Source organism: Pleurodeles waltl, chromosome 2_2 (genome assembly GCF_031143425.1).
Source record: "Pleurodeles waltl isolate 20211129_DDA chromosome 2_2, aPleWal1.hap1.20221129, whole genome shotgun sequence".
NCBI lineage: Eukaryota > Metazoa > Chordata > Amphibia > Caudata > Salamandridae > Pleurodeles > Pleurodeles waltl.
Window position 1 is genome coordinate 180,287,120 of NC_090439.1, and position 24,577 is coordinate 180,311,696.

At 41.5% G+C, this 24,577-nt stretch overlaps 1 protein-coding gene across 8 annotated transcripts in view; it reads right to left on the reverse strand.

Moving 5' to 3' along the window:
* Positions 1-24,577, reverse strand: part of FHOD3 (formin homology 2 domain containing 3) — a 1,176,281-nt gene that overhangs the window by 107,479 nt on the left and 1,044,225 nt on the right. For all 8 annotated transcript variants that reach the window (XM_069219602.1, XM_069219604.1, XM_069219603.1 and 5 more), the window contains 2 exons: positions 19,802-19,984; positions 3,120-3,239 (listed from right to left, as the gene is read on the reverse strand). In XM_069219602.1, coding sequence (XP_069075703.1) covers positions 3,120-3,239; positions 19,802-19,984 — 303 coding nt within the window. The remainder of the gene's footprint in view (positions 1-3,119; positions 3,240-19,801; positions 19,985-24,577) is intronic.

Below are 24,577 nucleotides of genomic sequence, written 5' to 3' on the forward strand. Positions count from 1 at the left end.
TGCATCTGGGTCCCTGGTGTAGGTACTCCTGTCTTCTGTGTATCCTGGGGTGAGGGCACTCTCTAACCTTCCTCTTGTCTGCTGGTTTCCTTGGGGGTCTACTGGGAAGGGTCCTGAATCTCACAAACTCCAACCATCTTTGTGTTAGCCTATGGGACGACTGGGTGGGCAAACTACCTTGCACCTGGTCGAGGGGACCCTTACCATACTTACCTCTGGTGTTTCTATCTATCCCCAGCTAACTACCACACTTAACTTGGTTGGGTTCACTATTTCACTGTCTACATTTTTAGTACATGGTTGGCCCTCACATAGGGTCCTGTATATTTGTATGTTATTTCTGTTGGTTAGTTTGTGTATATATTGTCTGTATATATCTCCAAAGGAAGATATATCAATGCTAGTCTAGTAGTAGTGCTGTCATAAAATACCCTTTATTTTTGCAACACTTGTGTGGTTCTTTCTTGTGAGTGAGTTACTGTCTGACTACTGTGGTGTTGCAAGTTCTTTACATTCCTCCTGGAAAGGCTTCAGGTGTTTGCCTCAGCTATCCATACAGAGCTTTTGCTATCTGGAACCCTATTTACTATCACTATGGGTTGCCTGCACTCAATGTAGGGTGCCACACTATAGGTGCACACCACAAACTGAGCCAGCCTCCTACATGAGGGTTGCATGTTTCCCATTTATTGTACCTGGGCACTTTACCACTGCTGACCAGTGCTAAAGTGCAGGTGTTCTGTACTCTAAACTTGGGAACATTGGCTTATCCACAATTGGCATATTTAATTTACTTGTTAGCCACTAGTAGAAGTACGCTATATGTGCTCAGGGTCTGTAATGAAATGCTACTAGTTGGCCTGCAGCACTGATAGTGCCACCCACTACAGAAGCCCTGTAAACATGTCTCAGGCCTGCCACTGTAGAGCCTGTGTGTGTAGTTTTAAACTGCCATTTTGACCTGGCAAGTGTACGCACTTGCCAGGCCTAAAGCTTCTTTTTTATTACATAAACATCCCCCCTAAGCTAGGCTCGGGTTAGCCCCAAGGGCAGGGTGCTGTGTATTTAAAAGGCGGCATATGTACTTAAAAGGTTGATATGTCCAGGTTGTGAAAAACCTTTAAATTTGTTTTTCACTATTGCAAGGCTTATCCCTTCCATAGGTTAACTTTAGGATGACCTTAAAACATATTTTATATGTAATTTCTAAATGGGAAGGTAGAAATGTGGAGTGTGGTGTCTTTGGACCCACAATTCAAAATCACAATTTATGGTGAAGTTGGATTTTAAACTGTAAGTCTGAAAATGTCACTTTTAGAAAGTTGGCATTTTCTTACTTTAACCATTCTGTGCCTCTGCCTTTCAATGAATACATGTCTGGGATGGATGACAGCTGGGCTATGTACATTCCCTCGAGACAGTCACACACAAAGTGAGCTTGGGTATGATATTTGCACCCTGATGGCCATCACCATATTGATGGGTCTTCCTGGGCTAGATGGGAGGAAGGAGCTGACACACCTGAATAGGGCTGTGCCTCTCCTCACACAAAGGGCTGCATACCCGCCTGTACAGTGTCTGGAGCCAGGGAAGGAAGGGCAGGGACCTTGTGATCTTCACAGGCCTCTCTGAAGTCTCCCCCACTTTAAAGGCACATTTGGGTATAAATATTGGACCCAAACACTATCAAATCAGAACTCTACTGAAACCAAGGATGTTCTGCCAGGAAGAAGGATTGCTGTACTGCAAGGAGGGACTGCTACCCTGTAACTGCATTCCTGTGTTGGCCTACTGCTTGCTGTGTGTTGTGCTGTAGGAAGGAGTGCCACTTTGTTACATGCTTTGCTGTGTTGGCCTGATGTCTGCTGCTTCTGGCCTGGAGGGGGAGGACTGGACCTGTTCTCCACATCCTTGAACCCAAGATTCTCCAAGGGCTTGTTGGCTTGCCCCCTGTTCTCCTGTACTCTCAGGGTCATCAAAGACTGTCTGTAATTCTCCTGGAGCTGCTGGACCCTGCCCTCTGTGAGTCCTATCCTTGCTTGAGGTCCTGGGATGGGATGCAGAAGTGGATTTCTGCAACTTTTTGGGGACTTTGCACTGACCAGATTCAACGCATCTACCGTTTGTCGCTGGCACAGTGGACGCTCGATGACATTGCCTTTATGCCCAGCGCAGCTCAACGCTGATGGACAGTGTGACTCGACATCAATAGCAGTGGATTTACATGGCTCAGCGATGACACAGTGATTTCACTTCAATGGAGCTCAATGAGGGCGCGTAACCCCTTTTGCATGGCTCAATGGTGACGCAATGGACTCTCAACATAGAGAAAAGCTCCATCCAATGTATTTCGACAGGTGAACCTGTGTGGGTTCTGTAGCCGGCTTCTCTTCCATCAATTTTAGCCCACACTTTGGATTTGTACTGGTCCCTTGTGACCTCAAGTAACCTTTTCACCACTAGTGACTTCTAAGCACTTTTGGATTTTTGGTCTTGTTTTACATGATAAATATTTTCTCTTTTTCTAAATTGGTGTGGAATCTTTTTGTGGTGTCTTTCACTATGCTACTGTAATTAAGTATTGCACAAATACTTTACACATTGCCTTCTAAGTTAAGCCTGACTGCTCTGTGCCAAGGTACCAGTGGGTGAGCACATGTTAATTTAGGGTGTGTATCTGACTTACCCTGACTAGGATTGTGGTCCCTACTTGGACAGAGTGCTTACCTGTGACAACTAGAGACCCAATTTCTAATAGCACATGAAAACTAAAACAATAAAGCAATGCAGCAAAATAACACACTTCTACACTGCTAACATATATACGTATGCACTCATATTACCTGCAAAAGCAAGCACAATTAATAGAGAGGAAATCCCTTACTCCAGCGAGCTTTTAAATTCATCATGACAATTAATTCATTGTGCTGGGATGCAAGCACACAAGAAGTACGATATTTCAATACTTCATTAAGATGAAACAGAGGATTACAAACCTAACATGCTCCATCGACACTTTCACAACCCATAATTACCCTTATATGTCAATTTAAAGCCAGATGTCAATTTGCAGGTATATACAGAGTAAAAAAAGTCAACAGTTAGGTATTTAAACTTACATTCGTCCCATTGAGAAAGTTTCCAATGGCGAGTAAAGTAGAGAGGATGTAGCCTAAAGTCTTATTGCTCTCCAACTGATCCATCCCTTCCTTCAGGTCCAAAAGTGGTTCTGCAACTTCCTGCAAGATACAAAGATGCATGTGATTGTGCAAAGTTCTTCTTGACAGTGAAACAACTGTACAACATAAAAACAATGAGACAGGTGGCAGCTGTGCTGCTGCCACAGGTTGAAGGTGTTCAGTGCTAAGTTTATGCCAGGTGTTGGAGGTGGGGTGGGCACCAGCTAAGGAGACCGCCTGGATGTAATGTCACCAGCCAGGCTAGTATGTTTATGTCATTGTCAGTACAAAATAGAAAAAAACAGTGAAATCTGTTGTTTTACTTTTTGATATATAAACCTAAAACATGTGAAGAAGTCACTTGAAAATGACTTGACAGTTGTCGAAATAATATCTAAATGTTTATTAAAAACAAATGAGAGAGATAATTGCCAAGAACACAAAAATACAGAGAATTTTACACATGTTTCACTTATCAGCGCTTAACTCTCTTATCAGATAAAAAATTAAACAAATGATCAGTATTTTTCAGCCAATGGTAGAATTGACTCGTGATACCAGAATGAAAAAGGCAGAATCTGGATGAAGGAAGGAGATTATAAAGAACAGTGAGAAAGGGAGACAGCAGAAATAAAAAAGAATGAGAAAATGTAAGGTTAAGGAAGAAAGATGGATGAGACAAAATCAAGACTAGGCTGACTATGGTGTTCAGCAACCCCAGCATTTAGCATCAAAAACAACAAGCTCCTTACAAAAACCAAGTGCACCTGTACTTCTTTTCTATAAAGGGTCGCATTTTGTTCCCATGCTAGCTTTCCAAACACGGAAAAACATGCACACACTAAACTCGGACATATGTACATTGCCGAAAATAATAAAAGAAATAATATCCATAGACCTAATCATTTTTTGGTCGAGCATAGGCAGCGCACATGGGCTATCTGCAAGACCTGCTGTATTGAGTGAAAGGACTTTGATCCCACCTGCTGCTTACCATAGGTTGACTGCAGTGTTCGTCATCTTTGCTGTGCCCTAACTAGTTCATGCAGCCGATAGGTCACTACTGTTCTTGGCTGAGAAGCACTGGCCAAGTACAATTTCCTTATGATTTGAATAGTTTATCTGTTGGTTGTGGGAACTCTTTTTATAATTGTTTCCTGCCTTGGCTCATGCACCAATTTCAAAATGTTGTTTTAGTTCCTGTATGTGTTTACCCAATGGGAGTATTTGTATTTACATTTATTAAAATGTTTTTTTTTAGGCATGGGAGAACCCGGTTCCCCAGTTCCAAAGGCGTCCCTTAGGTGCTGAAGTCTTAGGGGTGTACAAAATATTGTTTGACATTCTAATCAGCTATTCCAGGAAATACCTGCAGCTGACACTGAAGCATTGCTCAGTGCTGGCTTCCTGATCAACAGCCACAGTAAGCTTCCATGCAGTGGACCTGCTAGACATACAGATGTGCTGCTTGTTGCTTTCTGTAAAATGACTTCAAGTCCCATTTACAAGACTTGTAAGTTTGCATTTTTGTTAAGATGTCGATGGAAGCGGTTCAGTTTATGAGTAAATGTTACATTTTGTGTAGTGTGGTAATAGCTAGCCTTTACAGTTAAAACATAACTTTGCATCAATGGTTTAGGGCAAGGTCATTCTTTTTCCTCGAGCAATTCTTGTTATGACGCCCACCAAACACTGAAATCCATTTGCGCTATATGAGGAGCAAGCAGCAAGACAAGGTAATAAATTATCCAGACTTTTCTTCTGGGGATTATAAAATGGATTGAAAACATGTAGTGACTTTGCCCTTTAAAGCTGCTTGCCCACTGAACACTGGATGAGCATCCTTGCTTCCCCCTGCATTCTCGAGTACTGGCCCAGCGATGAACTGCCTGATTTCTTACAAATGTATTTCTAGTCGAAAGTGGGATAGTGCCACACACATTTATTTTGTTTTGAGCTTTCTCCTAGGTATACACCTTTACTGTACAGACGATTTTCTAGCTGGATGTTTCTTTTCTAAACAATTACGCAGGAAGGAGCAGGTCTAAATCACATTTTAAAGGACCTGGTATAAGGGGCTTCTTTGCATTTTTTTTTAATTGATGGTTGACTCGACCAACACAATAAAGGTCTCTAGATAGTATATTACAATACTTTTTAGATTTGTTTTTATTTACCTTGGGTACAATGATTCTGTGTAAACAAATGCACAAGGTAAACCAAATCAAAAGGCTGAAACAAGCTAAAAAAAACATTGTTTTGCCCCAGTGTGGAGCTCTTCATCTGGTTTAAAGCATGCCTCTGTGTGTCAGGAATCGTAATGCAAAAATACTTGGTATTAAGCAGAAAAAGACCCACCGTGGCAGAGTTAGTTGGAAAATGAGGAGCCAAGGAGGGCTCAAAAGAAGAGGAGTGGGAGCTAGCACGGAGACCGAGGGTTCCAATTAGAATGGATAATTGGACCTCAGCCTTTTTTTATCACACGGTTAGGTTTGGCTTCCCACCCACCCGGCAAATGATGAAGGATGGGAGATGAGCGTAATTTTTTGGATGAGTGAAAGCAGGGGTAGGTGGGCTGACCGTCAGTTAGGGCAGGTTTGCGAGGAAGGGCAAGCAGTAGATGGGGAGGGTGGTGAGTCAGATTTGGGCTTGGCAACCCTTCCAGGGAATAAACAAGCATGTGAGGGTTCTGAGTGGGGGTACGCACGAACCAAGAGGGTCATGAAAGGAAAAAGGGGAGTGTGTAGGGGAATGGAAGCGAAATGCGGGTTTGGAGTGGAAGGATAAGCAAGGAAATGTTAAAGGGTCGGCGTTATTAAAGTTGGGGTTTCGAAATTGAAAGTTAAGGTTATTTTATTGTTGCAATCCTGTCCTAAATAAATGACCTTTAGCACTAAATGGTTGACACTGAATTATGTCCCGATGATTCTTTCCTTTCTGTCTGCCTCTTTCACATACCACTAATTTTTCTAATTTCTGAACACTACATGCAATTACAGTCTGCTATGTGCTATAGGTTGGATCTACTCTCCCTGACTGCCATAGCTGTATTTAAGCCATGAAGTGGTTGCATGTTCATCACTGTGTTTTTTCCTTGTCCCTTTAATAAAACACACAAATTGATGGCTGCATTCTAATGAGTAATGCTTCCATCTATTCAGAGTTCGAAAATACATTTTTTCATTAAGTTAAGTTACAACATTGTTTGGCAGTTCTTTTAGATAGCGTTGCACCACTAGAAGATTTTTTTATTACGCACACATGGCTCTGAGCACATAAGAGTGTTACTGGAGCTATTCTTTTTGTACAGTTACCTTTGTAGTGAATAATAGTAAACAACTCATTTGTAAAAGTAGCAGTACTAAGCTAGCAGAATGCAACATTAAAGCAAGGACTGAAAAACTTAACTGGTCTGCGCTGTTCGTCAGCCTTTTTTGCTTTGTTAGTGCCTGTTTTGTTTTGTTGTGGCTTTTGGAAAACGTTATTGTTGCAAAAGCTGCTTGGTCTTCATCAGTCAAAAAGACCGATGAGGGCCCAGTGTTATGGTGTCGAAATGCACCTATTACCATATGAGTCCCTGCACTTAAGGGAGCTACTTTGTATGGATCTGCTCCTTGAAAGGACAGAATGTCAGTATGATTTCATTTTATGGTAATAAGGTATTTAGTGCGTGTTACCCCTTTCTGTGGTGTTAAAGTGCTTGTCAATGAGGTTAGCTTGCTACACCATGTGAGTGTGTGGTTGGAAGAGTGTTGTCTGTCTTTTGAACCGTTGTTGGAAGTATTTGCATTTTGAGCGCAATGGTCACAGAGGTGTGGATATCATGTACTGGGAAGCAGTGCTTAGCGGTATGATGGATGAGGAAGCGTGAAAGACAGAGTTGCATTTTTATACTAAGTGTTAAGCCAGCGGCTCTAATTAGCCCTGCAGGTCCCTTTATTGTGTTGATAGTTTATGTTTTATGTTCTTGAGCCTATTTTAGGTGCTGGCTGGGGTAGTAGGTCATTCACTCTGTGATCTCATGGATCCTGCCAAAGATAGGAGGCATTGATAAGCAGTGAGGCAGGATCTGAGATCTTCTTGGATAAACTGCATTATACTGCTGTTTTATGTGAATGCTATTAGAAGGTGTCATTTGAAGAGACTTGATAGACTGTGTAACTGTAATTTCTGAATGTTTTTGTCATAATAGGATATTATTGCTCAGAGTATTGACTGCTTGGGATCTGCAGGGGGGACTATGTTAGTCATTTGTTGGCGAGCAATTTTATCTCTTTGGTCTTAGCAGGACCCCCGAGTTAGTGTTGAGTGATTATTTAAGTGTGTTTATATAGCCTGCATTTGTTCCATCTAGTTGCCAGCCAGGATCTACAGGTCCTTTCCTGACTCTTCTTAGTTGATGGTTTATATCAACTGTTACAACAGGGCACTCAAGGCTTGTGCCTTGGGCTTAAGGTTGAAGAAAAATGAAGCTGGGGGCGCTACCAATTTGCTCCGCCCTCTCATTGTGTGGCCTCATCAAGGGACTCTGAGCTTATCAATGTCTTTAAGGCAGATGAGTTGAGGCGACAGCACCACAAGCAAAGGCCGAGATGAGCTCTTCACAAGTAACAGCTGTAATTGTTGCTTCAGTACCAAATGCCAGTGATTTGTTTTTAGGTCGAGCTTAGGTAGAGTGCATGTGCTGTCTGCAAGACCTGCTGTATTTGTTGAAAGGACTTTGATCCCGCCTGCTGCTTACCATAGGTTGACTGCAGTGTCGCTCTTCTTTGCTGCCATCTAACTGGTTCACGCAGCCAATAGTTCACTTACGTTCTTGGCTGAGGAGCACCGGCAAGCAATTTTATACACTTTGAATTGTTTATCTTTTGCTAGGAGGAAGTCTGCCTATTGGGTGCAGCAATCTACTTTTACCTCTGGGATGTTGTGTTTGCTTTTTACAACTGGAGGTACAGGGAGGCAAGGTCATTTTGCCCATTATCACACAATTCTTTTTTTTTTGCAGACCTTGGCATACTGGATCAGCAAGTTGAACTTCTTTTACCAAAAACCTTACTTCAGATCACTTTGCTGGTACGAGGCCCTTGAGTGAAAGCAAAGCAAAACACATAGATAAAATACATTGTAATTTACAAGGCCAATAGTTTTAACTGTCCCAAATGCGAGACCTAGCGCATTTGCACATGCTTGTTCATACTGTTGCGAGAGCGCATTTGTAGCTTACTTTTTGTCAGGCACTCTGATGCACAGCAGCACTGTGCCTCTCACTTTGACCCTTGTGACCTGAGAGTTTTCAGTTATCAGTGAAACAAGATAACGTGACAGCTCCTTAAAGTTTGGGCTGCAAGAACAGCACAATCTGAAAAACGTCTTCAAAAAAACTAAACAAAACTCTTGGTTTACCGTAATAGGAAGGCGAATTGAGTTACCGAAGGCGTGACAGCCGCCTGAAGCACAGACGCCCCATAAACATGGCACTTTGAAGAGGAGACACGTGCCCTGTATGAAGTACTGTGTTAAGAACCTGACCTTTTAACTTGAACCGCTATAATGTCCGTGTCAGTGTGCTATTTTTGTTAGAGCACACACGATCGAGTGACCCATGTAAATCTATACCAGATACTCGGGAAATGTAAAACGCTTAATTGAAACGAATTCACCTCTCTATATTCAAGACTGTTTGTTTAGTTTATGTGACAAAGTGCATGTCGTTTCCTGTGGTATTTACTTGTAAAGTTATTTCAAGCAATCACAACCCGACATATTTTCGTTTTACAAGTTAATTTGTTTTAGTTTTATTTTATAGCCATTTGCTCTGCTTTCAGATTGCCAAAATGAGGCAATGCCTTTTTAACACGTGCCAAGATGAGATCGCCTGACTCACCGAAGCTTTGGGAAACTTCCATGGGTTTGAGTCAGTCATAAAAGACAAATAAGTTCCATATCTTGATGAGAATGAAAGCAAGTTGTGATACCTTTTATTTGGTATCCACAATTATATAGCGTTTAGCATACATCGTTATAATACTGGCTCCATCAAGATTATGACAGGAAATTGACTCATCTACATACCAGCAGAAAACAATGGAGATTCAAATGCGACTCTAACTGTTGTTTACAGTGAGAATTAGTTATGTTAGCTAATAGATCTTTGGTGCTATGGTCATAAAAACATTTTCATTTATTTCAATTAAGTTCTTTTTACAATATATGTATTTGTAGGGTTATTGAGTTCTATGTGGTAAGAGCACTGGAACAACGCATAGAATTGATAGTAATTTGTGTCGGATATTGCAGTGGTGGTGTGAGGACATGAGGGTTTTGCTTATGCAGGGTGGTTAGGTAGTGAAAGAAGAGATCGTCACACAAGTTATGTTGGGGAAGAAAAGGTCTGGAAAGAATTCTCGAAGAGGTGGAGGATGAGTGCCATGTAGCGAACAAGATGGCCACCGTTCTTTTAAACTCTGGCAGATCATGGAACTTTCGAGTAAATATGCGCTTCTTATTAACTTTGACATCTACTAATTTTGGTTTACAACTGCTGCTGTTGGGGACCTAAGTGAGCTGTCATGTTCTTCAGCTATTTTCTGTTTGGATAATACATCTTTCTGTCATTCCATGTTGGAATCAGTACTCTGGCCACAATTTTGTTTTTTGTAGCAACACACTCCTTATTCTATCACAAACGTCTGCAAAACTTTCTTCATGAACACAATTATTGCTCAGTGTTTGACCATTCTCCTTTATTTGCTGGTCCTCTAATATTTGGATATGCTTCAAATGACTTTTGAAACAACCAGCCTATCAAAATTAGATTCTGATTTAGTTATCAGTTTTTTTGTATTCTTGTTATACTGGCAGCAGCAGGCCCGTGGGTTTATGTACCTATCTTGATTTTCAGTTTATCTTGCTGAATGTGATCTTCTTCAAGTTCATTTTGTTATATGCCTGTGCTTCAACACTGAAGTTATTCTTACCTCACTTTTCTATGGGGACATCAAGTCTTGTTATAATATAATGGCATCAAATTGTTTCTCGACCATCAAATCTCAGTCATTCTCCTCTGGTTGAAGCTCAAAAGACAACAAAAATTATTCTCCCTCTCCTACTGTAAACTCCTCCAGTAACCCCATTCTGTACAAAAGTCTTGATGTAATTAAAGCTCTGAAGGAAATTTTTGACTACTACGAATATAAAATGATAGCAGTTTGAGGACTGCTATGGAGACTAGGTGGTTAGCTGTTAAGAAACAACGGGTTAGGGATATTTAAGCTACTTCTTTGAAAACTGAGCCGATGGAAAAGTACATACTTTTGCTATAAAGCATATGGATGATAAAGAAAACAGAAGGAGTGGTAGTGATTTGCATCTCTAAGGTCTGCCAGAGTTGAGGGTAAGGATATCTCAGCTTTCCTAGGGAAATTCATCCATGTCCTTGTTAGTATTCCTTCTACTCAGTCTCCCAACATAGAAAGAGCACTTCTGGCCAGAAGAGTTTCTGCATCATCTAAAAATCATCAAATTATACTACTGTTCCTTGAATATACAGACTTGTCGAAAATACTTAAGGCAGTTTGAGACAACAAAAAACATTATCTTAGTCTGGTCATAGCATCAGTATTTCCAAAGCTTTATCAAATGCCACCATATAGGGATAGAAATTCCTCTCTTTGAGGCCTATGCTTAGACAGTTCAAAATCAGTTATGGAATACTACACCCCTTCATCTTGAAGATACCTCATAATGGTTTAACTAGATATTTTGAAGACCATTTAAACTAAGAGACTTTCTTTATAGCTTTTCTACTTCAAACATGGATATGTCTCACCAGAAGATTGTTTGGTTATGGTATTACATAAGCTGAGCATATTTGTTATTTTTTATGTCTTTGCTCTGCTGGCTGTCTTGTTGTGCAGTAAACCCGTCCAATGTTTCACTTGTGCCTGTATTTTTCAGATCTGGGTTGTGTTCCTGAATCTGCTACACTTTTTTTTTTACTTGTCCTTTTTTTTCTTCTGCCTCTTTTTGCTTTCACCTACTTTTGCAATATTTTTGTGAACCATTTCTTATTTTGCGTTTTACACTTTTACGTTTGGTGGCTGTCATGATTATGTGTTTTCTGACAGTCCTACTGATTGGCATAATTGCTCATGTCATCTTGTAGATCCTTTTGTTGCATAGTTAACTTTATTTCCTGTGAAGTCCTGAGCATGGCGTCTCCGATTAAAATACAAAATCTATTCTCCCACCTTTCCAGACTTACTTCCCAAATTAATTTTTTACATGAGACTCATTGCAATGAAGTTGCATCTGTAAACCTAAAACACATGGGTTGATAATAATTTATTTTCACTTTCTGTTGGCCACATAGGAGGAGCAGCATTTGTATGTCTTTAAAAATATATGTATTACCCTGCATTGGCTCCTCCGCTATGGCAGAAGGGCGGTGCCCTTCCACCAGCAACAGCAGCTTCAAATTGAAAACTAAAAATGATAATAAACAATGTTTACTATTGGTGTAGTCACGAATCTACAAGGCAATGTGATTCTTTTCCACTCTATTTTGACAAACTTTCAACTCCCTTGGACTGTGCAGCTAAAGTTGATGAACTGGAAAAAGTGTGTTTCCTTCAGCCCTATTTCTGTTTGTTTTCAATACCCAGCAGCACAGACTGTAGGGACAATCTATAAAAACAAAGTTGGGTCTTCAATCTTTTCCTGCAGTTTATTGTACTTTCATGATTCTATGATTATCTTGTGACAGCCCAAAATTCAATATTGACAATAAATGTATGTGCTGCTGTAGCGGGAGCCCTTTGTGTAGCCACTGACACCAAGACAGCAAAGCTCACAATCCCAAGGGCTTTTGTTGGAGGAGAGGAGGGAGGTGCTATATATTCCACCAGGCTACACCTCTGTGCGTGATGCGCTACCGTAGCAGGAGGTCTTTGTACCGTCAATGATACCAGGATGCGCTACCGTAGCAGGAGGTCTTTGTACCGTCAAAGACACCAGGGCTGCAAAGCCCACAATCCCAGGGGCTTTTTATAAGGAGAGGAGAAAGGTGCTATGTATTCCATCACACTACCCGGCTGCATGGGATGTGCTTCTGTGGTGGGAATTCTTTGTGTAGCCACTCACACCAGGACTGCAAATCCCACAATCCCAAGTCTTTTGTTGGAGCAGAGGAGTGAGGCGCTAAATATTCAATCAAGCTCCACTGCTCCACCGCTGCATGGGATGCAAAGCTGTAGCAGGAGCTCTTTGTGTTGCCACTGACACCAGGATAAGCCCACAGTCACATGGGCTTTAGTTGGAAGAGAGGAGGGAGGCACTATGGGGGTCATTTTAAGTTTGGCGGACGGAAAAGGCTGTCCGCTAAACTCCCAGTGTCAGGTTGCCTCCAGTGCAGCAGTTCCCCACTGGGTCAGCGGGAAGAAACAGTGTTTCCGCCTGCTGGCCCAACAGGGAACAACCAACAACACTGAAACCGGCTCATAATTGAGCCGTCGACAATGCTGCGGTGCGCGGTGTACTTGTCGCTCTGTTCACTGTCTGCAATGCAGAGGATTCCATTACAGGGCTGTACATTGGGGCCCTTGCTCTGCCAATGCCAAGTGCATGGGCCCCCATGGCCCCCCGCACCCATCTCCGCCAGCCTTTACATAGCAGTGCTACTGCCATCTAAAAGCTGGCAAAGAGGGGGGTCGTAATCCCCAGGGCGGCACTGCATGCAGCGTTGCCCTAACGGATTAGGACTGTCAGCCCTCCTGTGGAGGGAAACTGGCGGTGCTGGCGGTCCGACCATGGCGCAACCGCCACAGTCATAATGTGGCGGTCAGACCGCTGCCAAAGAGGTGGGATCACCTCTTTGGCAGTGGTCAGACCGCCACCACGACCCTGGCGGCCTAAAGACCACCAGGGTTGTAATTAAGCCCCATATTCCATTGCACTACCCTGCTGCATGGGATGTGCATGGGAGTGCACCTGGGCTGTGCCTGGGTGAAGACCAAGTCAAAATGGACTCATCTAAGCCAGTCTGAGGCCATCCAAAGCCGGGCTGGGCCATGTCTCTGAAAAGTAGCTCCGGTAAGCAGTTATTCTCACGAAAATCCACTATCCTGGGTAAAAGGAAAATCATGCAGATGCCTTCCGGCAATGCTTCTTCCAATTCAATTACAAATTACTTCTATGAAGCAATGAGCTTAATAAACAATGACATAGTTAATGTAGGGCATAGACTTGAAGCAACCCAGCAGGCAGTGAATGAGGCTTCACTGCAATCCTCGCCGGAAACCCCGGAATGATGGGGTGTAATGGCGACAGACTTTTCCCCAGACTTAGGTGGTCTTTATTAACTCAGCGGGAAATCCCGTCGAGTTCGGTGCTGGCGGTTTAAAAAAGACCACCAGAGCGTCGAAGACCCGCCGGCCACATAAACAACATTCGTGGAATGCAGGGCCTGTACATTGACGCCGGCTCCACATGGAGCTGGCAGCAATGTAGCAGTGTGACGGGTGCAGCAGCACCAGTTGCGCATATCACTGCCCGTAACTTGGGCAGTGACATGCATGACGGGACTACGGACGGGGGCCCCTGGGCACCTATTCCACCAGCCTTTCCCCGGTGGGCTAATCCGCCAGGGAAAGGGTGGGGGAAAAAAGGTACATTATCTGGCAGGCAGCACTGCTTGCAGCGCTGCCCTGTCAGATAAGTAACTCCGACATCGCCAGGCTGCCGGGAAGTGGTAGCATTGCGGTGACGGAGTCCGCCTGTGGCAGTCTTGCCATGAACATAATATGGCGGTCCAGACCACTATGCCGGTGACAGTAATTACCGCCACTGCCGGCATGGCGGTCCGGACTGCCATGTTCATAATGACCGCCTTAGTGCTGAAGTTACCAACGGGTAACGCTTGTGTTTTGCATTCCTCACTAAGTGCCATCACATCTTCTCCACTTATAGCTGAAAGCTTTCCTCCTCCTAAAAAGAAGAGAGTGCAAAAGAGAGCTACATGCTAAAAATCATGATTCCTTGACTCCCAACCAGCAAGGGGTAGAAATGGATTTAGTTGTTGAATCTCTGGTCGATAAATTTGATTTGTTGGACCACTTTTTGAAATTGACCCTAGACCTCATGAGGAGTAAACCTGACGATTTTGAGTTAATGTAAAATAAGATGTCAGACCTGACTGAGACTATATTAACTGACCTCAACAGGCATGATTGGGTCGCTCAAGACTGAGTCGTCCACGATAAAGAGTCTACAGAACTTACTAAAACCTGTGAGGCTCTAATCCAGAGGGGAAAATCTAACGCTGAAACTTTTCATAAAAGTCCTTCACATCAATGTAGCACTCAAACATAGTATCTAGATACAAACAGGAGAGGGTCAATTCAATCACCTATATATTATAAGACAATGAAGAGTCCTATGAAGGGATTTAACATATCTTGTACCGACTCATGTGCTGCCCTTATTTATGACCAGAGAATGTGCTTGAGCAAATCCTATTAACATAATTCTAAAAGGTTTTCTTCCACCTAATCACCTACACCGGAAAGATTGTGGAACTAAAAAACATAAATAGGTCTATTGGTTGTCACAAAGGGTTAGTTCTACCCCGGCACTATATTATAAAAACTTGATGCTGAGGTGAGTACAGTGGCTAGGTAAATCTAAGAAAGCTTCAGATGGGGATTGTTCTGTTATTCATTTCTCTTCTTTCTGCTTCATTAACCATTTGTTGTCAAGGTTGTCTGCCTCTCAATTGCACAAAAATTCATCTTTGGGAATAATTGAAGCTGTGCCCCTGGGTTTCTTCTATGAACCACAATACTTTGTGCACAAAACAAGAGAATTTACCATCTAAGGGAAAACCAAACCACCTGACAATAATTGAAAGTGTGAGTACATCTAGCAGATTTCCCCCCTCGGAATCCCTGAGAGATATAGATTGACTCTCACCAACAGTATCCAAAAGTCACACAGTCCAGGAGGAGCGATTAATAACACTGAGACATTGGTGATACGCTGTGCCAATCGTTACACTCATGCATTGACTCTAATAAGACTCTTAAGGATGTTATAATAATTTCAAGGAACGTGGTGGGAATGGCAGAGAAAAACTCTACACTAGATTAGCAGGCACATATAGCACCAGCACAGTTGGTATGCATCCAGGAAATCTGCTCTTAGGACCCAATTTATTTATTGAGGAGTTCACTTCAGTGGTCACTCCACCTGCCCCAAATGTGACAGCAAGGTCAAAGGGAGGCCTTATTGTTTTGAGTTCAACTTTATTTCCTGTGTTAAGTTTCAAGTCATTTACAGCTTCTCCTTTTTATCAATTCTTTTTAATGGTGGTGGAAGGCAATCTAGATTTATTGATCATACATTTTTATAAAGAGCTTGATCTTTTTTATATATTCTGAGACAAATGACCCTTTTATAATTTGGAAAGGGGACTTTAATATTGGTACCTGCCAAAGGAAATATATGGAATAGTTGATGCAGAGAGCGAGGGGCAATTTAATATCTTGCACAACTCCTATGTTAAAAGTTTGAATACTATGTTGGTTAAATATAATTTGAATTTATAGAAGAAACTTGTAATCACATGCCAACTCCTCATTGAACATTTATTGGGGGAGGGGCTCGGTCAACAATTCATCACATTATAACCTCATGTAACTTGACAATAAACATAACTGATTTTTACTTGTAAACAACCCTGTGCATGACCAAACCCTTTGATATTAACAATACACATTTTTATGACACACAACCTCCTACGAGTAGAGTCCTGAATGTGGAACTGAAAAGGATTAGAATGAGATGGTCGGGAGTAGAACCTGACAAGTTCACCGCCTCTATTAATAGAAAATGTAAACAGAATATCATGAGGTGCCTGCACCACACCATAGACTATGCTAATATAAAATAAGCACATGTAAACATTTGGGAAGAAATTGATTCCTTTTTAGTAAAACAAGGTTTAGACAGGAAATAAACTTTTAAAGAATGGTTGGACAAGGCTTGTACAACTGCCTGTAGGAATCTGAAAATTGCCCTTTATACAAAACCTAAGGATAGAGTAGAAATCTTTGATTTAAAGAGAAGATATAAGCAGGTTGTAGCACTTAGGAAAAACAACTTCAGGAAGAAGCCTGGGCCAACCTGTTGAAAACAGCCAAAACCAATGCCATATCTTTGGTCTGAAAAATCATAAATGGCCCTTTGGTAAGAGATAATGTGTTACCCTCACCTCATGATTGGATCAACCATTTTACACTGGTATTTAATCCTCCAAAGAAGGAATCCACTTACCTTGTAAAGGTCTGTCAATTTTTTTACCTTCCTTCACATTGAAGGAATTTATTTCAGTTTTAGCTAAAAGCTGTAAAGGAAAGGCTACAAGTCCAGATTGCATTCCGGTGGACGTTTATAAAAATCCCATCAACCACTGGGCCCAGCTCTTTCAACAGTCCTTAATACAGCAGGAGCCAGCTTCCTCCTGCCTAGATGGTCGGAGACAGTTAGTATTCCAGTTTTTAAGAAGGGCAACAAAGACGACCCATCATGTTTCACCCAATTTTCCTCTTGGAATCTTCAGCCAGGTTGATGGGCAAGGTCATTTTAGAGAGGATGGAATTTTGAGCAGAAGAATATGCTATCTTAACAAAAACCTATAGGCAGACAATGCAGCCCTGCTGTCACAAAAGCAAACAGCTGACAGCATCCAATTAACACTTTTACTGCATAGATTTAAAGGTTAATCTGAAGAAATGTTTCATCATAATCTGTGGAAAGGGAAGATTTAAGACAGGATCACATCATAGAAAAAATGTGCACTTAATAAGAACATCAACATTCTGATACTGGAGGATTCAGTTCTCATACTGGGGATTCAGTTCTCTGACACAGGTAGATGGAGAAAGCATAGATGACACATTACTACTAACCTAGTACAATCAAAACAGGGGATTTTTAGATTTGCCACAAAATTGGGATCTAAGAAGAAATGTTGACCATATATTATAGCAATGTGGGGCGGATCAATAGGTTCATGCGTCTAATATGATTTTCTAAAGGCAAGAGAACAACTTTATTAGATGTCTGCATGCCCTTCCACAATCAACCTCTGTATCCACTATTCTTAAGGAGCTAAGCATTTCTCATTTAAAGGATATTTTATACATTAAGCCTACTCGTCTTTGGCATGCAGTGTGTTCTACTCCAGAAACTTCTTTTACTAGAGATATTTTAAGAGATTGTCTTGATTTGGATCATGCCTTTAAGATTGCCTGGTTACACAACATTAAAGTTCTTTTAAATACATTGGATGATTGAGATCTTTTACAATTACCAACGGCGATAACTCATTATTCAATAAGAGGTCTTAAGGCACTGCTCATCAGTTCTAGAGAGCAAGAGAGAGCAAGTGTAAAGTCCCAAAAGGTAAAGCGCAACGATCCTTCTTCTCTTAAATATCTGGACAGCATCCAACCATATCTTTTTAACATCCCAAATTTATTCCACAGAAAATTCTTGCATGAATCCATTTTGGTTTAGTTCATCATATGGTGGAAATTCCCAAGATGACGCAACGGAATAAGGATAGACTTCCATGCCCTTGTGAAAGGATAACTATACAATCTACCATGCACTTCGTATTATTTTGTAAATTTTATATTAATCCAAGAAGGCATTTAAAAAAAATCTTTATTCTTGAATAGGAATATCACCACATATAAACCCGCATTCACATACTTACTTAATTTAGGCGATGCAATGGAATGTAGTGCACTACATAATATGTCTCACAGGTAGCGCATAGAAGGAAGTTTTTAACTAATTTCGAAAATATGAATTTTGGATCACAGGATGTCTTACATTGAACATTTTTAGGCTGTATTGAGGCAGGATTTTAATGATTTCTTTTAACAATATTGTATGGTATACGTTTTTGCTTGTTCTTTTATGGGTTATTTATTTCATAAACCGAATAAAGATATTCTTAGCTTGGCTAGACAATAAATGTAGTTTTACGGTTATGGGACATCCGTAAGAGATTGCGAAAATGGGTATTGTAGAAAGAAAGTCAATTGCAGCCAGGAGACCATTCCTACCAACTCGTCCAAAATGAATACTAACATATCATGGAAGATTCACACATTTCAGGTTGTGCAGAAAAAATAATGTTGTTTGTGTATTGTGATAGTATTATTTTGGGGGGTAATTCAGCAATGTGCTCTGACTGTTGCAAAGGACTGCTAGTTGCTCAGTTAGGACGAATGCAAAGACTGAATAACGAATGATCAGGTAATAAATTAAAATTTCAGATATTAGGGGAAACTGTTGGCATTAGCGTTAGCTATAAAGGATGTTTCTTATTGTTGCATTGTTCCTTTCAATAAATGGAGAGATTTCTCACCTGTCATCCATGATGGAGATAGTGTGATCGAATTAGGGTAAATCCTGCTGCTCCCATTTATGGTCGCCAGCCTGTAAACTGGCGATGGCATTCTGTCATACAGTTAGCAAAATAAATGCTCAACCTCCACCTACTGCCTGCGTGCCTGGCAGATTGGGTGAGGTGGGCCCTGGAATGTCACCTGGCTGATGTTGGGGGGTCAAGAACTGCTGTGGAAAATGACAATCCCTGGGATGACCCTCCTGTTTTTGCACCCAGGAAAAATATTTATTGTGCAAAGAAACCACTTCCCTATACCTTCATAACTTTTTTGGGGCGGGGGTGATTGCTTTCTCTTATTTACCTTGGAAATATATTTGCACTAGCATTTGTAGCTTAACATCTAATGTCCTGCAGCAATACTCAAGACTATGCACCTGACCAAACAAAAACCCATGAGTCGTTTTCTTTGAAGAAAAACGTTGACACCAATTTGACAATACCAGCATCCTTCCCCGCTTGAATTCACAGAAGCACAGTGAAGTACTGAAACTTTCTTACTGCAATGAATGGGTGAAGTATGTAATGGAACTACCGAAGGAGCCAGGGCTAAATTGATCATCCGCTTTAAAAACATGTCTTAACATGTGTAAATGATTCCCTGCTTCCTCCTCCTTAACAAGATGCTGCACAATTGTGCACCAAAAACTCTGAATTTCTGATAATATGAATCTTAACAAAGTACCCATGCAGCACAACAGGGGTGGCACCCATTTCCCTAGGCACTTTAGTATTACAAAAGAAATTTGCAGATATTTGTGTGGCTCCACACTAATATCCATTGCACAAGCACAGCTTTCCATCATTTTCAAGGGGGCATGGTACCATTCAAATGGGAAATTACTGTGCCCATGTACCTGTGTAAAATTACCAACACTGTTGCATTAGAGAAAAAGAGTGCACATTGGTGCAAACTGGGGGCTGTGCATCAATCATGAGTGGAGTCTGGTACGTATCCAGTTATTTACACTTTTATTTCTGGATGTTTGATTAAAAAATCTGAGAAATGTTCTTTCCCAGAGTAAAGTGTGCAGGCATTCCAACCACAAAACAAAGCGTTGTCAGAGTAGGACAATCTTCTCTTCACAGTTGACAGTCCATTTAGAAATGGAATTATTAAATGAATTTACAAATGAGCACACAGTACCTTTTCCACAAGTTCATAGTCCATCCTGAACGCCCAGAGCTGCAGCCGGGCAGAAAGTTCACTGATAGAGGAAAGGGTGAGAAGGAACTGCTCGGCACTGCCCAGAGGGATTTCGGGGTTAGCCAGCTGGGCCTCCTGGATCTTTTGCTTCTCTTCTTCTGTTGGGATCATGGTCAGAATTTTCTAGGATTGTTAAGTGAGAAATAAATAAATACATTGTTAGTTTTGTTCAACCAAACTCATTTCCCAATCCGTATGAAACCCATTGGGAGCTGACATCAAAACCGTAAATATGGAAACTTTTTCAACAAATGCAGACACAAAATGGAACATGTACAAAAAGGCAACATTTTAATCATTCGCTGCAGGAAAAGACAGGGTGATCACTTTCCATTAGCCAACCAGGTAAACTGAAAACAAAAGGACATAAATTAATTACTGTACAACTATTCGACGTGGTAGTTAGTATTGAATAGCAGCACACACATCCTAATGGAGCTGAAAGAGGGCTGCAGTGCAGTTAAGCTCAAGTGGCAGGGCATCATATGGGGAGACTAGTGTGAACCCGTTGGTGCCACCGTGCCGATCCAGTCAGCCTTCAGCGGCACTCTGCTGCAATGCTGCTGCATATCTTCTGCCTCCAATGACCACCTATCCAGAGTGAAGCAATATCAACTGATGCAAATCGAGCAGTGTGGTCAGTTATATCAAAACTCATTTGAGATTAGCATAATTTTATATGGGGTGGTATGCCGTCTGAAGTGAGATTCCTACTGGCAGACCCAAAGTCTTCCGGTTTCCACCTTCTAATGGTCCACTTGACATTTATGACCCCATCATAATTTTCACTTCACAAGTGCTATGAAGGGGTTTTCTCAGTTCCTATGCGCCATTGCAGTTCAGCAGTCCTGGGATGGCTCTTCTTCTCCCTTCTCTGTAAGTATGGCAGGAAGGCCATCAAGCGCACTGTCAGGTATCAGACTGAGCCACATTTCCTAAAGCCAAGACATGCGCCATTATGAACGTGCCCATAGTTGTTCACACCAAACTATTGTTACTAACACACTTTCAATAAATGTAACAGGGATCCCTGAACTGCTTTTGAGTTAATCACTTATTTTCTCTCAGATTTTATGTTCAGAGCACTATGTACAATAATAAAGGTTGATTTATGCAACAGTATTTTGTATTATTTTTCTGTGTATGAGGCTGGTTTTTTGGTCCAAGTATTTCTATTGTGTTCGTCAGCACGGTTTACGTTGCACAATGACATTTGAATTCCTAGTTACAATGCTGTTCTGCTCTAATTGTAGGGGAGTTAAGTGCTGCTGCAACAGTATCAGCTTAACTGGCTGATTATTATTTTTAATAAAAAAGGATTGCATTGCTGAGAAAGTATAACACCCATTTTGAGCCAGCATCATACCTTTAGTATCTAATGTACAACAAACATTGCAGAGCCGATAGTTCTTTCCGTTGGGAAATATTGGCTTTGCCAATGTCTTTTGACAATGCTGTATAGAATACGCAAAAAGCATTTTTGCGGCGGTGTGCAGCTTTGTCAAAAGTAATCAAAGGCCGACGATGCCGCCGCTACTGGAAGCAGCGTCATTTTGTTGCCACACACATACATGGTGACATATCTGCACACGTGTCATCGCACAAGCAAGAACTGAATGGATAAATATATACAATAAATGAAAGTAGTGAGGAAAGCCTTTTTTAAGGCGATTGGGCCCAGCAGGTGAAACCTATTGGCTCTGCCAATGCTTGCTTGTCAATGTAATGGAAGTATTTAAGGGAAGAGAGAGCCTTAGATGCAGGTCTAGTTCATCCCGTAGTGTTGCAATACAATGTTACCTTTAATCTTTTTTTTTTTTTTTGTCCTCATCAACCCCGCTTACTGAGTCACTTCCTAGTTCCTCTAGCCTTCTCGCCCTCTAACTAAGAGAGAGACTCTAGCCAGGGGGTGCACCCTTGTATCTCCCGGTCTGCCTGAGCAAACCAGCCGAAGCATCAAACGGTGGCTAATCATTGGACAAGAAAGAGAAAATAACCAAGCCAATTTCATACAGTCTCTCAATATAAAGTATTAACAAAAGCAAAAAGACAACTTCAAGCTACTCCCTCCCATTTTAGCAATGGCGACCACAGTTCTGCATTTCTCCTGGAGCCCTGTGCATTTAAATCCATATTCGCCACCCGTAAAGCTGCCTTAAGCCAGTCTGTATAACTCGGAGGGTGTTCCTTCATCCAATTTTTACAAATTTCGTTCCTGCCCAACACAATTGCATAAAACACAAATTTACGGTTAATTTTATTCACCATGATCCCTCTTCCTGTGATTGTCCAAATATAATCAGAGGGAGTGATATATCGATTTCCCAGCCCAGCATAGATGATATTGCCCCAAAAACCTCCTCCCCAAATACCTGAATAGTAGGGCAATCCCAAAACATATGAATATCCGTTGCTCCTTGGCCACCACATTTCGGACATTTGCACCCATCCCCCTTCTTAAACTTAGCAAGCTTTGCCGGAGATATTTATGCTCTATGTAGAGTATAAAAATGGTTTTTCCTTAGTGGGGCAGGCTTCACTACTTCATACAGCATCACCAACAACTTTTTCCACCATGTCCTAATCTTGTCGCCTGCCACCACCTTGCCCCACAAATTATTTGGTAACACAAAATTCTCATCCAAGGTTTCTAATATTTCCCAATACCACACCGCCACCCTCTTCACTGGTGTCGAACTCGCTAGATCTAAAAAGGAATCTTCCAAAGCGTTTACCTCTCCCAATCCCCCTTTAATTTCTTTTTCCCACTCTTTTATCTGTAAGTATTTTAACCTGGACAGCGATCCATTCGTCATCCTTACCAGATCATCCCATAAAAGTAAGGTACCCTCTCGCGCAAGCTCACCCCACCTTTCCACACCTGCCCTTTTAAGTGGCAATGCTAAGATGTCTTTACAGCATTCTGGGGTGCCCGGGGAATCCCAAATAGGGGCCTGATAGCTGTAATAATGTACACCCAGACGTCGTCTCAACTGATACCAACTTCTTGCCAATCCTTGCAACACTTTCAGTTTAATTTTTTTGAAAAACTTCGGATCGCCGAATTTAAATAGAAAGGACCTTGAGGCCCCTTTCACAGATGAAGCCATTGCCTTATACATTCTGCCCACTGCTGATCCGTCTGGGCACAGAAACAACATCCTTGAGTTTTTAAACAAAAAAGCCCACTCATAGTATGACAAATCAGGTAAGGCAAGTCCTCCCTTATCCCTTCTTCTGCATAGTTTTTTCCACGATATCCACGGCCCCTTAGAATTCTAAATAAAACTGCTTATCGCCTGCTGCATTTTCTCCAGATATCCCCTCTGAATTGCCAGTGGTATGGTTGCAAATACAAAATTCCATTTGGGCAATATAAACATCTTAATTAAATTTGTCCTCCCGAGAATCGTTAAAGGGAGATGTGCCCATTTTTGTAACATGGCTTTACATTCAACTAGTAACTTCCGTGCATTCCTCTCCACTAAATCCTTCAAGTTTTGGGTGACTAGAATGCCCAGGTACCGTATTTCCTGCTTATTTGATATTGACCTTACATCCATATTCCACTGCATGGTTTCTGTTTTCCCCACATTGATCCGATACCCTGATACCCTTCCAAATTGTTCTGCCAGATCTTTAACTGTATTAAAAGCTACAGGCAGGTTATTAGTATATATCAATAGATCATCCGCATATAAGGCGATTTTCTTTTCCCAACCATTACAGCAGAATGGCGATATTAGAGAGTTTTGTCTAATTTTTCTGGCAAACGGTTCAATATATAAATTAAACAATACCGGAGACAGGGGGCAGCCCTGCCTAGTGCCTCTTGAGATTGTTATGGGGTCTGTCAGATTCCCATTCACCAAAATCTTGGCACGTGGCGATGTATAGAACTGGTCAATAACCCCACAAAACTTAGATCCTAAGTTAGCCCGCCTCAAGATCGATTTCAAAAAGTTCCAATTTACTTGGTCAAAGGCTTTCATTGCATCTAACATAATAATTGCCAATGGCGCCCCAAACGTTGTAGCCATATCTATTGCCCCAATCAGTTAAAAAGTTAATTCATGCAGATATCTACCTTTAGAAAAAACTTTTTGATCTGTATGCACTAAATTATTAGCTAACTTGCTCAACCTATCTGCCAGAATTTTAGCTAGTAATTTATAATCACTGTTCAGCAATGATATAGGTCTGTAGGAGGCGCATTTCGCCGGATTTTTATCCGGTTTCAAAATTAAGGAGATAACTGCTTCATTCCATGAAAGAGGAATGCCCTTACCAGGTTCAAAAATCCCCCCAAACAACTCAGTCAATACGGGGATAACTGAATCCCCTAATACCTTATAAACTTCCACTGGGATACCATCTGGCCCCGGCGCCGTACCCGACTTACTACTATTCAGGGTTCTCCTTATTTCCTCTGCCGTTATTGGAGCATTCAAAGCTTCCCTCTCCTGTAATGATATCCCTAAAGGTGTATCGGCCCCCATCCAATCCGTTACCATGTCTTCATCCACCTCTAGCTCCTCTGAATACAGTTGTGAAAAAAAAAATCGAAAAGTCGATTCTATTGCTGCCTCATACATTCTTTTTTCTCCTGACTGCTCCACTTCAAACTCCTTAATGCAATTCCTAACTCTATCTGTTTTGGTTTTCCAGGCTAATAATTTCCCCGCATTTTCCCCATACTCAAAATGAGCCAATTTA